Source organism: Trifolium pratense, linkage group LG2, assembly GCF_020283565.1.
Source record: "Trifolium pratense cultivar HEN17-A07 linkage group LG2, ARS_RC_1.1, whole genome shotgun sequence".
Taxonomy (NCBI): Eukaryota; Viridiplantae; Streptophyta; class Magnoliopsida; order Fabales; family Fabaceae; genus Trifolium; species Trifolium pratense.
This window is the reverse complement of record NC_060060.1, coordinates 16,538,372-16,552,313: the sequence shown is the minus strand read 5'-3', so window position 1 is coordinate 16,552,313 and position 13,942 is coordinate 16,538,372. Positions and strand designations below refer to the sequence as shown.

General features: G+C 32.4%; 1 protein-coding gene across 3 annotated transcripts; it reads left to right on the top strand.

The window, feature by feature from the left end:
* The first annotated feature begins 7,112 nt into the window (after positions 1-7,112).
* On the top strand, positions 7,113-13,488 carry LOC123907632 (extra-large guanine nucleotide-binding protein 3-like). Of its 3 annotated transcripts, none has more exons than XM_045957974.1 (9): positions 7,113-7,680; positions 8,372-9,373; positions 9,595-9,732; positions 9,847-9,951; positions 10,049-10,228; positions 10,486-10,663; positions 11,465-11,712; positions 12,104-12,276; positions 12,780-13,488. In XM_045957974.1, exons 2-9 carry the CDS (start codon positions 8,465-8,467, stop codon positions 13,369-13,371), a joined length of 2,523 nt encoding a protein of 840 aa, XP_045813930.1. In that variant the 5' UTR covers positions 7,113-7,680; positions 8,372-8,464; the 3' UTR covers positions 13,372-13,488. The 3 variants fall into 3 exon arrangements, with proteins under 3 accessions (XP_045813930.1, XP_045813932.1, XP_045813931.1); XM_045957976.1 differs by having other exon boundaries at positions 7,315-7,680; positions 8,568-9,373; XM_045957975.1 differs by having other exon boundaries at positions 7,678-7,795.
* The last annotated feature ends 454 nt before the right edge of the window (positions 13,489-13,942 follow it).

The window sequence follows — 13,942 nt, the reverse complement described above, 5'->3', positions numbered from 1 at the left end:
TGCTTTAATTACTTTGGCAACCATTGAATCCGGATTTTGAACAATGTTTCACGCTTGTTTCGCCATCATAGCCATGTTAAAAGTTTCAAAATTACAAAAACCTAAGCCCCCCTAGCCTTGGGACATGTAAGTCTCTCCCATGCCAGTCAGTGTATGCCTCTCCCGTTATTACTACCTCCACCACACCAAAATGCATTTAACATTTTTTTCAATATCTCCAATAAAGGAAGAAGGAAGTATATACATACTCATGACATATGAAGAAATAGCCTGAAGTACCGATTTGATCATTACCTCTTTACTGGCCTTTGACAACGCTCTTCCTCGCCAAGAATTTATAGGCTTCCATATACGGTCATCCGTATCCCTTATTTCGAAACTTTTTAACAGTGAAAAGGAAAAATCAAATTCATTAGAATCATCAGCATATTCTTTTACGAATAAGAATTTCGTAGGTCCTACAATATATCGAGTGGATGAACATAATTACCTTCCTTAATTACCTTTAATATTTTGACCTTGCTTAATTCATTACAATATACTAGTATGTTACATTTAATTACCTTCAATATTTTGACCTTGATTTAGAACCATGCAAAGCAAACTTGTTGACCATGCTTCAATTACTCAAAGACACATTAAGGATAAGTTGCCTTTGGATTCGATTGTTGTGTCGAGCACACTCTCAAATAAGCTATAAGCTATTTTTTAAAAACTATTACCAAACAAAATTTTTAGCTTATAAACTATAAGCTAACTTATTGGACTTTCCAAACATAGTCTATATTATCTCAATTCGAGTAAATTAGTAATGATCAGATATTCTTCTTTTAAAGTTTTATTCTCTTTAATTTTAAAATTAAAGAATTCATGGGGAGTCTACTTGTTGAACAGAAATATTCTGTTACAAGGTAATAGAAATGAATGAACATAATTGTGCACCCTTTGGTTCATGTAAATCATGCGTTAGATGATCATTGCTTGGACCTCAAAGTAGTAAGTAACACATTTGCATTTACCTGGGTCAAAAGTATATTTTGACTCAATTGATTTGATGTGAAAAACGAATGTTATAATTATAAACATACTATAGAGATTTAATGAGATTAATTTATATACATCAAAAAAGTGTAAAATTATTTTTTACATATATATGTATTCAATCAAATTAAATTATAATAACGCTTTTCAAAATTAGTTACTAAAATAATTAATTCCCCAAATATCCATGATATGTGTCTGTGGAAGAGGGTAGAATTAAGGGAGGGGCTAAAGCTTCTGTTTGGTGGAGGAATTTGTGTGATGTTAAAAATGGGGTGGAGACATGGACGGATCCAAAAATCAATCACATGGAGGGTCGAATTTTCTTTTTTTAATAATAAATAATAGAGTTAAATATATTTTTTGTCCTTATAAAATAACGAGTTTTTATATTTAGTCATATTAAATTTTAACTGAAAACATCCTCTAAAATATTATAAGATAAAATCACAATAATTTATTTACAAACATCTAAAACAAGAATGGGTAAATTAAGAGGTGTCATTAGCAACTCATATACATTCTCCTAAAAGTTATACATATATGCATGGGGGAGGTGAGTGTGGGTAGGTGGTTCGATAACAATGTTAGGAGAAAGGTGAGTAATGCGAAAATTTTGCTTTTTAGAGCATTTTTAATGACTATTTTGAGTTTTATATAGGATTAATAAGTGGTTCATTCAATGCTACGCTATATTTTTGCAACTCATACCTATTATGTTTCAACTGTAAAAAAAATTATAAAGTACCATATATTTTATAAAAATAATGATGCTATAATACATTAATACAACTAAACATTGATGATGATACCATATCTTATTTAAGATACTTTTGCAAATGATACGACTTGTCACGTCAAGTTCCTCCGATGGAGAGAGAAAAAAAAAGGAACAGATCATCCTTTTATGAAACTGACTAAGATACTTTTATTGGAGATGGTCTTAAAAAGATTGATGGTTGGATGGAGAACCGTTATCTATTCGATTTATAGACTTTATGAATTAGCGGTGAATAAACTAAAGACAATTTTATTCGTATTGAACAATTATTATCAACCAAACTCCATACTCTATGGTACCATGTTTGTTCATGTAGAACAGTATAAAATAATTGATGAGATTATGGAGCAACTTTTTTAGATGAGATATTTTTCATATCTAAGTCAAAAAAAGTAATTACGTGGTGACTTTGCTTTTAAATTGTCAACGAGTTGGAAGTTTTGAAGTTTGAAACTCAAATGATAGTAATAAATGAGGTGGAATATACATCACACTCTCCATTTTATAAAGCGTGTATGCCACGAATCTCTGCTTCAAGAATCTACTGCTTTTCATTTCTTTTATCCTTTTCTAGTACTACAGTACTTTTAGAAACAAAAATAGTTGTACCAAAAAAATAAAGATAGTTTCACTTTATCTTAAAAAAAGTTTGTATTATTAATAAGAAGTAAAATTTAAGTGGTTAGTGTCTCGTGAGCTTAGTTAGTAGGAACATTACATTATATATATGTAAGGGATTGAGGTCGAACTCTAATCTTCCCACTTATCCACCGTAATAGTATAATTTCTAACCACTAGACTATTTGACAAAAAATTAAATTTAAGCGGTTAATAAATTTTATAAAAAGATGGGTTGTTTGAGATAATTTAAGTGTAACTTTTTAGTGGAAGAATTTTTTGGTTGAACTTTATTTATTTTGCTGTTGAATTTTGTATTATTAGTATCTAAATTTGTCAAACATTTTCTTAATTTATTTTCTTTTATCATTTTATTATTTGTCTTTATCTTAATATTTTACACTAATTTAATCAATGAAAAGGAAAAAAAACACTAATTACGCAATTTTATTACTTGTGGTAGGCTGCATTTGACATATGTGAATATTCACACAGGATGAATGAATTTGAATTCCAAATTACTCGAGGAAAAATCACATCCAACAACATCATATTTAATGAAAAAGTATTTTAACTAATAAATTAGTAATTGAAATTTTAAAAGACAACAAATATTTTTATTCTTCCATCAAGTTATTTTGTTAGAGTATAATTTTCGAATAGGAAAAAATAGCCTCCAATTGTCGATATAAATACATATCGATAATTTACATAGACGACAATTCACTTCCACATTCACACGCAATATATATATATATATATAGAGTCAGGATCCGTTGACACCAACTAGTTTGACACCAAATGTTACACCTCTCAATAACGTTTTAACCGATATAAATTTTATAAAATCCACCGTTGGATTAAAAGTTTACATCATATAGATCATTTGTGTAAAATTTCAGACAAATCCAAAATCATTTGATATGCTATTGAGACACGTAAAGATTAACGGCATTTAAAAAAATACAAAAACCGTTAATTTTGATGTATCTCAATAACATATCAAATGATTTTGGATTTATTTGAAATTTTACACAAATGATCTATATGATGTAAACTTTCAATCCAACGGTGGATTTTATAAAATTTATATCGGTTAAAACGTTATTGAGAGGTGTAACATTTGGTGTCAAACTAGTTGGTGTCAACGGATCCTGACTCATATATATATATATATATATATATATATATATATATATATATATATATATATATGGGGTTTTCTAACTTAGACCCTAGTTAGGTCTAAGTTAGCAAGGTGCACCTTTTCAATTGGACCAAAATACCCATTCTTTTAATTTTTGAAAGAATAGAGCAACAGGGGCATTTCTGTAATTTTACATAAAAAAAAAATACTGACACGCGCCCCCACCTTCTTAAAAATTAATAGACGTGGATCCAGTGTCGCGCGCGTACGGAAGGACCATGGTTACAGACCGTTGATTTCCATCAGACAGCCAAGATGTGATCTCATTAAGGCTGTCTGATTGATCAGACAGCCCAGATCATCCTACCCTCTTGTCTGCGCCACACTAGATTATAAGCTGGAGAGAGAAAATTTTACTTTTGAAAAAGGCAGCCACGTGTCAGCATATGAATGGGTCTGCGTGATTTTTTCCATTTTATGCTTTAAACTCGATTATTTCGTCGTAAATTAATTTTTTATTTTTTAATTTTTATACCAAAATTCATAATTTTTTTTTCTCTACAAATAGAGACTTGGTTTGTTTGATTTGGACACCGAAAAAAAAACGCAATTTTTCACTACTTTAAACTCGATTATTTCGTCGTAAATTAATTTTTTATTTTTTATTTTTTATACCAAAATTCATAATTTTTTTTCCTACAAATAGAGATTTGGTTCGTTCGATTTGGACACCGAAAAAAAAAACGCAATTTTTCACTACCTTAAATGAGATAAAACGATAATTAAAAACTAATGTTTGCTTCTGAAACCATTTATCTGGTACAATGGTTTCAGAGAGTTGTAATCTGAAACCATTTTGCTGGTAGAATGGTTTCAGTAAGTTGATTATTAGTTATTTGCTTCTGAAACCATTTAGCTTGTAGAATGGTTGCACATAGTTGTATTCTGAAACCATTTTACGGGTAGAATGGTTTCAGTGAGTAATTTATTAATTGTGTTTGCTTCTGAAACCATTTATCTGGTACAATGGTTTCAGAGAGTTGTAATCTGAAACCATTTTGCTGGTAGAATGGTTTCAGTAAGTTGATTATTAGTTATTTGCTTCTGAAACCATTTAGCTTGTAGAATGGTTGCACATAGTTGTATTATGAAACCATTTTACTGGTAGAATGGTTTCAGTGAGTAATTTATTAATTGTGTTTGCTTCTGAAACCATTTATCTGGTACAATGGTTTCAGAGAGTTGTAATCTGAAACCATTTTGCTGGTAGAATGGTTTCAGTAAGTAGATTATTAGTTATTTGCTTCTCAAACCATTTACCTTGTAGAATGGTTGCACATAGTTGTATTCTGAAACCATTTTACTGGTAGAATGGTTTCAGTGAGTAATTTATTAATTGTGTTTGCTTCTGAAACCATTTATCTGGTAGAATGGTTTCAGAGAGTTGTAAACTGAAACCATTTTGCTGGTAAAATGGTTTCAGTAAGTTGATTATTAGTTATTTGATGAGATTAAGGTAGTGAAAAATTGAGTTTTTTTTTCTGTGTCCAAATCAAACGAACCAAGTCTCTATTTGTAGAGAAAAAAAAATTATGAATTTTGGTATAAAAAATAAAAAATAAAAAATTAATTTACGACGAAATAATCGAGTTTAAAGTAGTGAAAAATTGCGTTTTTTTTTCGGTGTCCAAATCAAACAAACCAAGTCTCTATTTGTAGAGAAAAAAAAATTATGAATTTTGGTATAAAAATTAAAAAATAAAAAATTAATTTACGATGAAATAATCGAGTTTAAAGTATAAAATGAAAAAAAATTAACGCAGCCAATTAAAATGTGACACGTGGCCTTTCCTTTTTAAAAGCTTTCTCTCTCCGCGTGTGGCCTTCACCCACGCGCGCCTGTCGGCGCGTGTGATGCACGCGCTTGGCTTTTGTCAAATAACGCGCTGCCACGTGTCATGGGGGGGAAAAAAGAAGTGGGGGGTGCGTGTACTGTTGCGTAAAATTACAGAAATGCCCCTGTTGCTCTATTCTTCCAAAAAAATAAAAAATGGGTATTTTTGTCCAACTCAAAAGGTGCACCTTGCTAATTTAGACCCAACTGGGTCTAAATTAGCAGCCCCCTATATATATATATATATATATATATATATATATATATATATATATATATATATATAATGGGAAAAACTAACACGTGTCATTAAGACACTTGTTAGTGTACAAAATTCACTTGTGTTAACGTGAGAAGATTAATAAATACTGTATTTGTTAAAACTTTACTCTTCTTTGAAACCTTTCCCAATCCCTAATATATCCTTCCTTTTGCATTTTCTTTGAAACTTTCGTTAAGGAACCTCAAAAATCGTCATCCACCCGCACCTCAGCCTAATACTTTCTGACCATTACACCCAGGTTTGACATTATCATCTTCTTCTACTCGTCTTTTATATATTTTTTCCATTTTTTCCTTTTATTCTCTTCCTCGCAATTTTTTAGGGCATCAATTTTTTGAAGTTTAGAGCATCAATTAAATTTTATGTTTTCCCCTATATTTGTTTATGAGATGCAATACATTTACATTTACTTCATACTATTGAATGTTTATAAAGACAATTAGTTGCAAACCACATTTGCATGATTTAGATAGATCGCGATAATTTATAGTTCGAGTCCCTGCAATTTCACACAAAAGTTAATCTTAACAGTTGATTTTGAATTAGACAGTTCAAACTGTACAATAATTTTACATAGTGAAACAATTTCAATCATCGATCTAAATCGAACATCTGAAAGCTATAACTGATCAAAACACAAGAGTGAAACCAAATCCAATTTAGACAGAATAAAAAAATTCATTTTAATTATAAAAAAAATAAATAGATTTATTCATATTTGAGTGATGTTGTTCATGTGTACTGTAGTAGGGTGAGAGGTAAAAGGCGCGTGGGGGTAATAATGTGGGGGGTGTAAGTGTGAGTATGACAGTAGCCCCCACGAGTTCCGTTGTCTTCCTCTTCACGACCAATTTTTGCTTTAATTTAATTAACTATTTGGAGGAATAATAATTAAGATTAAGAATAGATCAACATCATATCATATAAGCACACATAGAAAAAAACAGTACACATAGATCATGACAACATATTTTATCACAAAAAGAAAATCTCACCAACATAGATCATATATTTTTTGTTTTCAATGACAAACTCACATATTTTATTTAAGTAGTACATGTTTGTATAGCAGAATGAAACCGCCCCAATAGATAGATAAACGATTGAAATCATTATAGGATGAGAAATATGAGAAATGACTTAAAAAGGATACGGATTATACACCGTAGAAATTCGCTACAACCACGCAGTTATAGAGTTTTTAGCCGCCCGTCATATATAAAAAATACTGTCTTTAAACTAGGATCGCTTGATCTTAATCAGACAATCCATAAAATTTGATTACACGACTACACAATTATATTGACTTTAAAAGGATATAAGTTCCATCAAATACATATTTTATATCATGGTGTTGAATATTGACTCATAAACAAGGAATGAGATTAGTTCAAAATTTCGTTAAACCTAACTGTTTTGTTGTGGGGGCGAAAGCTCCGACGATATGTGTGAATCATAATTTCATATATATTATTTCTCTTTTACAAAATTATAGTAATTCTCACAAATCCACAATAATATGAAACATATATTAAATATCTCTGCAACATCTCTATTAAATATTGGAATAAACATATTAGAGAAGAAGCACAAAAGCAACAACTCCAAACACTTGAGATTATTAACATTTTTAACAATGGGGTCCTAAGTGTGGGACCCATTTTCACTACTACTACTACTACACTATACTACTTACTTCATCTTCAACTTCTGCCTCTTATACTTTCTGAAGCTAGCCACCATTTTTCTCTTTCTATCTCTTTCTCATTTCCTTTATCAAATACTTCCTAGTGTAGTGTAGTGTAGTGGTTTAGTGGGGTTTCATAAAAACCTTTCTATTTCACCTATTCATCAAAAGCAATACCACCTTAGATTTAAAGATCAGATTCACTTTCATCTTCTTCCTTTTCTATAAGGTACACTCTCTTCTACTTTCTCTCACTAAAAAGTTAAACTCTTTTTATTCAAAAATATTATCTTTTTCTTTCTTCTTCTTATTTTTCAGTCTTAGCTCAAAATTTCAACATTTGGGTATGCTTCTAAATTAATCTTCTTATGACAACATTTAATAATAAAGTAGTTGGACTCTTGAGTTTTTCAACAATCAAAAAAACTTGTATTTATAATTATGACCGTTTTGTTTGGTCATACTATAATTCAAAAGGTTGAAAATATTGTTTTTTGTTTGGTTTTTTAGTTTTTGTCTGTTTTTGACTGTAGCTATTTCACATCTTCATCAGTCTTATGTTGTTTATTTTTTGTCTCAAGTCATGTTTAGATTATTATTAGATTATATAACCTGATTTGAATTTTGTTTGCTTTTTATTTGACTTTATTCTTGCTTATTTTTCTTTCAATTCAATTTTAATTTTTCAATATATATTTGAAGCTATTCAACTATGAAGGCTTTCAATTTTCAATGTTTTGGTTGCGGCTGCTTCATGAATCATGACTGTGACTTGTTCAACATAACCTAAAACTTCTTTATATAGTAACACAATTCAACTATGATTTTTTCAATCTATTTGTTTTTTAGTGTATATAATCTCTATTCTTTCATATGTTGAAATCTATTTAGTTATAAATTTTGTTGATGTGATATTTTAGAGGGAACAAGGTTTAGTAGCTATTGATGATGCTGAAGAATTTTAACAATTTGAAACATTGAGGTTTAAGTGATTTTGGTGATTATTGCAAAGTATGGATCATAGTAGAGGAGATAGTTGGAGGGGTTTGGTGAATAATATGCTTCCTCCTGGTGCTTCTGTTCCTGATGATGTTACTAATTCTGATTATTCTATAGCTTTGGAATATTTAGGTCCGCCGGTTCCGTATGAAGTACCGAAAATCGAGCCGTTAGGTGTGAAATCAAGAGCAGTTGAACGAATCCCTTTGCCGATGTCTCGTATTACTGGTGTGACAGGCTCTCCTAATCATAGTCCGAGGGTGTCGGGAAGTTCAGAATCTGTGGTTTCTGTGTTACTAAACCCGGATCTTTCTTCTGGTTCGCCTTCTGCTTCGCCTGCTTCGGTTCATAACCCTTCAAATGTTGGTACTAAGCCGGTGATTAATGAAGCGAAGAGGGTGCCGGTTGTGACTTTTAATACGGTTGAAAGGTCTCAGATGAAAGAGTCGGTGGAAGTTGTGAAGCCGGTGTATCCGGAATACGTTGGAGTTGTGAAAGAAAAGAAGAAAAAGAAAATAAGAGTTTGTTATAGGTGTAGAAAAGGGAAGTGGGAAACTAAAGAGTCTTGCATAGTTTGTAATGCTAAGTATTGCAGTAACTGTGTGCTTAGGGCAATGGGATCGATGCCTGAAGGGCGTAAATGTGTAACATGCATTGGCCAGCCTATAGATGAAACAAAGCGTTTGAAATTGGGTAGATATTCGAGGGTGTTGTCCCGACTGTTGAGTCCTCTAGAAGTTAAGCAAATTATGAAAGCAGAGAAAGAATGTTCGGCTAATCAGCTTCAGCCGGAGCAGTTGAGTGTCAATGGATTGCCCCTAAAGCCTGACGAGATGGCAGAATTACTTGGATGCCCCTTACCTCCACGTAAGCTGAAGCCTGGTAGATATTGGTACGACAAAGAATCCGGTCTATGGGGAAAGGTGATGATCTTTGCTTTATTACATAGAATGTTTTCTGCTTCAATTTTCCCTTTGTGTGGAATATTATTTTTCAGCTGACATGGAATGTATAGTATTTCAATTTCAAAATCATTTTTTTTCTTTTCAAAGATTAGGCTTTGACTTGTATTGTTATAAAATTACTATATTTTGATTTATAATAAAAGAGTAGGCTTTGACTTCTATTGTTATTCATTTTATAGGAAGGGGAAAAACCTGACAGAATCATTAGTTCAAACTTGAATTTCTCTGGCAAACTTAGCACTGATGCAAGTAATGGAAACACCGAGGTCTACATGAATGGTCGAGAGATTACAAAACTTGAACTGAGGGTACTCAGGGTAAGCTTTACAAAAATATTGACCCCATTCTAATCTTCGGATGATCCTTATCATTATCGTGGCTCTTTTGCATTACTGAATTCAATGGAATAACCGTCTTCTTTGAATTTTCAGTTGGCAAACGTGCAGTGTCCACGTGATACTCACTTTTGGGTTTACGATGATGGTCGTTACGAGGAGGAAGGTCAAAAGAATATACGAGGAAACATTTGGGAGAAGGTATATTCACTTAAATAATTGTAGGTGGTAACATATTTAAGTTAAATTAGGGAGAGTAAAATAATAACGAAAGAGACGTTTACTATTTCCTTGACAGGCATCAACAAGATTTGTTTGTGCACTATTCTCTCTACCTTTTCCTCATGGACAGCCTCATGGTTCAAGAGACGAGACTAGTAATTATACTACAATTCCTAAATATCTGGAACAGAAAAAAACTCAGAAGCTTCTTCTTCTTGGAATTCAAGGATCTGGAACTAGCACTATGTTTAAGCAGGTATGTCTTTTATTTCAAATGTTTAGACCTCAATGTTGCATGAATATGAACACAATACCAAGGTACTTACGAGTTCTTCAATACAAAACACGTACATATACAACATATATATACTATAGAAGAACATGAAATGTTATATAAATATGACTAATAAGTGAACTTAGTTGATATTAAAGCAATAACATTTTCAAGTCTCAGTGTTTAATATTGATTTTCACATGATTTTCCACTGTGGCGATCTTGTAACTGCTGAGCAGGCCAAATTTTTATACGGGAACAAATTTACCGCTCAAGAGCTGGAGGACGTTAAGCTGATGATACAGAGTAACATGTATAAATATCTTAGCATTTTACTTGATGGAAGAGAGCGCTTTGAAGAGGAGGCTGTTTCTAGAATGAATGGACAAAGTTCTCCTGCTCAAATTACGGAAGCCGGTAATGTTTTATGTCATGTTGATTATTTATTTCTTAGTTTCCAATTTAGTGTCGCCGTTTAGTGAACACGAGACTGTATGAAGAAAATTCGACGCTTCAATTTTCATGAATTATATCAATTGCAAACTAAACTTCTTAATGTTGCATTTGTTAATCTCCTTGCTTACTCCAAGCTTCCTAACCTTAAACAAAGAATGATGGTGGAACCTATATATTTTTATTATCGATTTTGCTATATTTGCTAGAATCCCTTTTATTAGTGGAATTAAAGGATAGCTCGGTAAACTTAGCAACTGAAATTCTGTGTCAACCTTTCCATATCCCTTATTTTAGAACTTTTTAACAGTGAAAAGGAACATCAAAATCATTACAATTGTCAACTATTATTCTTTAAAGAATAAGAACTTCGTAGGTGCTACCATATATCTAGTGGATGAACATAATTACATTCTGTAATAAACTGATAAGTGACTCTTTTCATTAAGAGTGCACATCTGTTGGTGTTATGTGGTGATACTTTTCACCACGATAACTCGGTTTAGCCCTGCAAAATATCTGGCTCTTGGTAGGTAGTGAAGCGTTTACAGAAAATATTCGTTACGTTTTATTGCATTCGACACATACGTACTTGGTTTCTATTTTATTTAAGAAATGATTAATCTGCTGCAAATTATTCCGGTTCTGAATATAGATTTGGTCTGTGTTAATGTTAATCCTATGGCTAACATTTATAGTCATCATCCTGTAATGACATCAGAAAGCTTTCAGTGTTTTACCGTATTTCATTCAATCTTTATTCAGGTAGCAATGGTGAAGCTAGTAATACTAGTGAATGCGTCTATTCTCTCAACCCAAGGCTAAAACATTTTTCCGACTGGCTCTTGGACATTATAGCCACTGGAGATTTAGATGCATTCTTCCCTGCAGCGACACGTGAATATGCACCATTAGTTGAAGAAGTGTGGAAAGATCCAGCAATACAAGAAACCTTCAAAAGAAAAGACGAGCTTCACTTCCTTCCAGATGTTGCAGAGTACTTCTTGAGTCGGGTAATTGCTTATCTAATCATCCTTGAAACTGGCGTCTTCTTAAAACTACGGTGTTTATAAATTTTATTCTTTAGTCATTGTTCATTCTGAATATTACAATTTACAGATGCTATAATTAGGCCAGTTTGAATTGCTTTATTTGAGCTTATCTCCTGTCATAAGCACTTGTGAGAGTGAGACTGTTTGAGAAAGCTTATGGAAACAACTTATGATATGTCATAAGCTCTTTTTAACTTATCTCCACAAGTTCTCTAGGATAGCTCATAAATATTTAAGTTTATTGGCTATCATACTGGGAATGGTTATTGTTTTAGTAGCACAATTTTCCTTTTCAGCATTGGCAAGATTAATGGTATTGACATGTAATCTATGTGCTCTTGTTTTTTTTCAGGCTGTTGAGATATCTAGCAATGAGTATGAACCTTCTGAAAGGGACATACTGTATGCAGAAGGAGTTACTCAAGGAAATGGTTTGGCTTTCATGGAATTCTCCCTCGATGATCGTTCTCCAAAGTTTGAAGCTTATACAGATAACCTTGATGCTCAGTTGCCACCTCAGACCAAGTAAGCATATTGAATTAGCAACATTTGATACCTAGCAACCACGTTTTTTTCTGAACTGGTCTTTGTGCCTTTGAAAAAGTGATTGAGACTAACTATTGTTAGCTTAATTAAGCGCTTATGTATAAGCTTTTTCTGTAACAAAAGATTAAATAAGTCAAACTATGTTCATATGAGTTGCAAGCTGTTTTCATAAGCTATCTTGGACAACTAATGTAAATAAACTAAAAATACCTTATGGCTGTCATAAGTTGTTTTTATAAGCTCTCTCTAAGTGTCACAAGTGCCAATCTCAGTAAATAAGCTCAAATTAGTCAATCCAAGCAGGCCTACAGTTCAAGTGAAAAGGAGCTTGATTTCCGTTAAGTAATGTCTCATATTCGAGTTTTGTGAACAGAAAATTAGGCACGAGAGAGCTTTGTCTCCTTAAAAGTTGTTGATATTCAGAACCATGTCAATTATTTTTATTTAACACAAAGATTAACAACATTTATTTGATGTCTCAGGTACCAACTCATAAGGGTGAATGCCAAGGGCATGAGTGAAGGTTGCAAGTGGGTTGAAATGTTCGAAGATGTTAGAGCAGTCGTCTTTTGCGTTTCCCTAAGCGACTATGATCAGTTATATCTTGCACCAGACAGCAGCGGCAGCGGAACTCTTCTCCAAAACAAGATGATACAAAGCAAGGAGCTATTCGAAACAATGGTGAGACACCCTTGTTTCAAAGACACCCCTTTAATACTTGTTCTTAACAAATACGACATCTTTGAGGAAAAGATGAAAAGAGTATCCCTAAACGCATGTGAATGGTTCAACGATTTTTGTCCGGTACGAGCGCACGACAACTACCAGTCACTAGCACATCAAGCTTACTTCTATGTCGCGATGAAATTCAAAGACCTTTATGCATCCATCACAGGAAAGAAACTTTTCGTTGCGCAAGTAAGGGCAAGGGAAAGAATAACCGTTGATGAAGCGTTCAAGTACATAAAAGAGGTTCTTAAATGGGATGATGAGAAAGATGAAAATTACTATGGTCCACCTGAGGATTCCATTACAGACATGAGTTCCTCTTTTTATGTTAGACAAGAGGGGTAAATATATTGTCTTTTGAACAAAGTTATTGTTTTTTTGGCTATTGAAATAGGTTGTTGAAAAAGTGTAACATGTTTCTATGATGTTTTTAATGTACTAAAAGTGAAAAGTTGTTGGTGATGGTTTTGTTTTGGTATGGTAGAGTTCTTTTTAGCCTGAAACCTTTGTCGTGTATATGCATGTTTGCATTCTCTTAACATGTATTGGCACTGTTCATTGGTTCTGACAAATTTTTAGACTTGTTTGGAGACCTTTACTCCGGTAATAATAATTGGGAAAGGAGACTAGTAATACCAGAATAAAAACATAAGTTCAATAGATTTTTTTCAGTCATGCTAGCTTATTCTTTTTTATCATATTATAGATATAGAATTTTCGCTGTTGTTTAATAGTGATTAATTTCTGTCAAAGAATCTATTTAATACATAAGATGAATTTTCTCCTTCCAATCGAGTTTTCTCCATATGCAAAAATCAGGTATCAAATCACTGACCACTTGCTTAAGAAACATCTCTTAACACATGGACCAAAATGGTTGGTGGTTTTTTTTTTTTTTTTCTTGAATGGCAATATA

What these genes read in the sequence shown, in the direction of transcription:
- LOC123907632 (XM_045957974.1), top strand. Translation starts at nt 8,465, where the DNA reads ATGGATCATAGTAGAGGAGATAGTTGGAGGGGTTTGGTGAATAATATG. An exon ending in TGCTCAAATTACGGAAGCCG is followed by an intron (nt 10,664 to 11,464) that starts GTAATGTTTTAT and finishes ATCTTTATTCAG; the next exon opens with GTAGCAATGGTGAAGCTAGT. An exon ending in CAGAGTACTTCTTGAGTCGG is followed by an intron (nt 11,713 to 12,103) that starts GTAATTGCTTAT and finishes GTTTTTTTTCAG; the next exon opens with GCTGTTGAGATATCTAGCAA.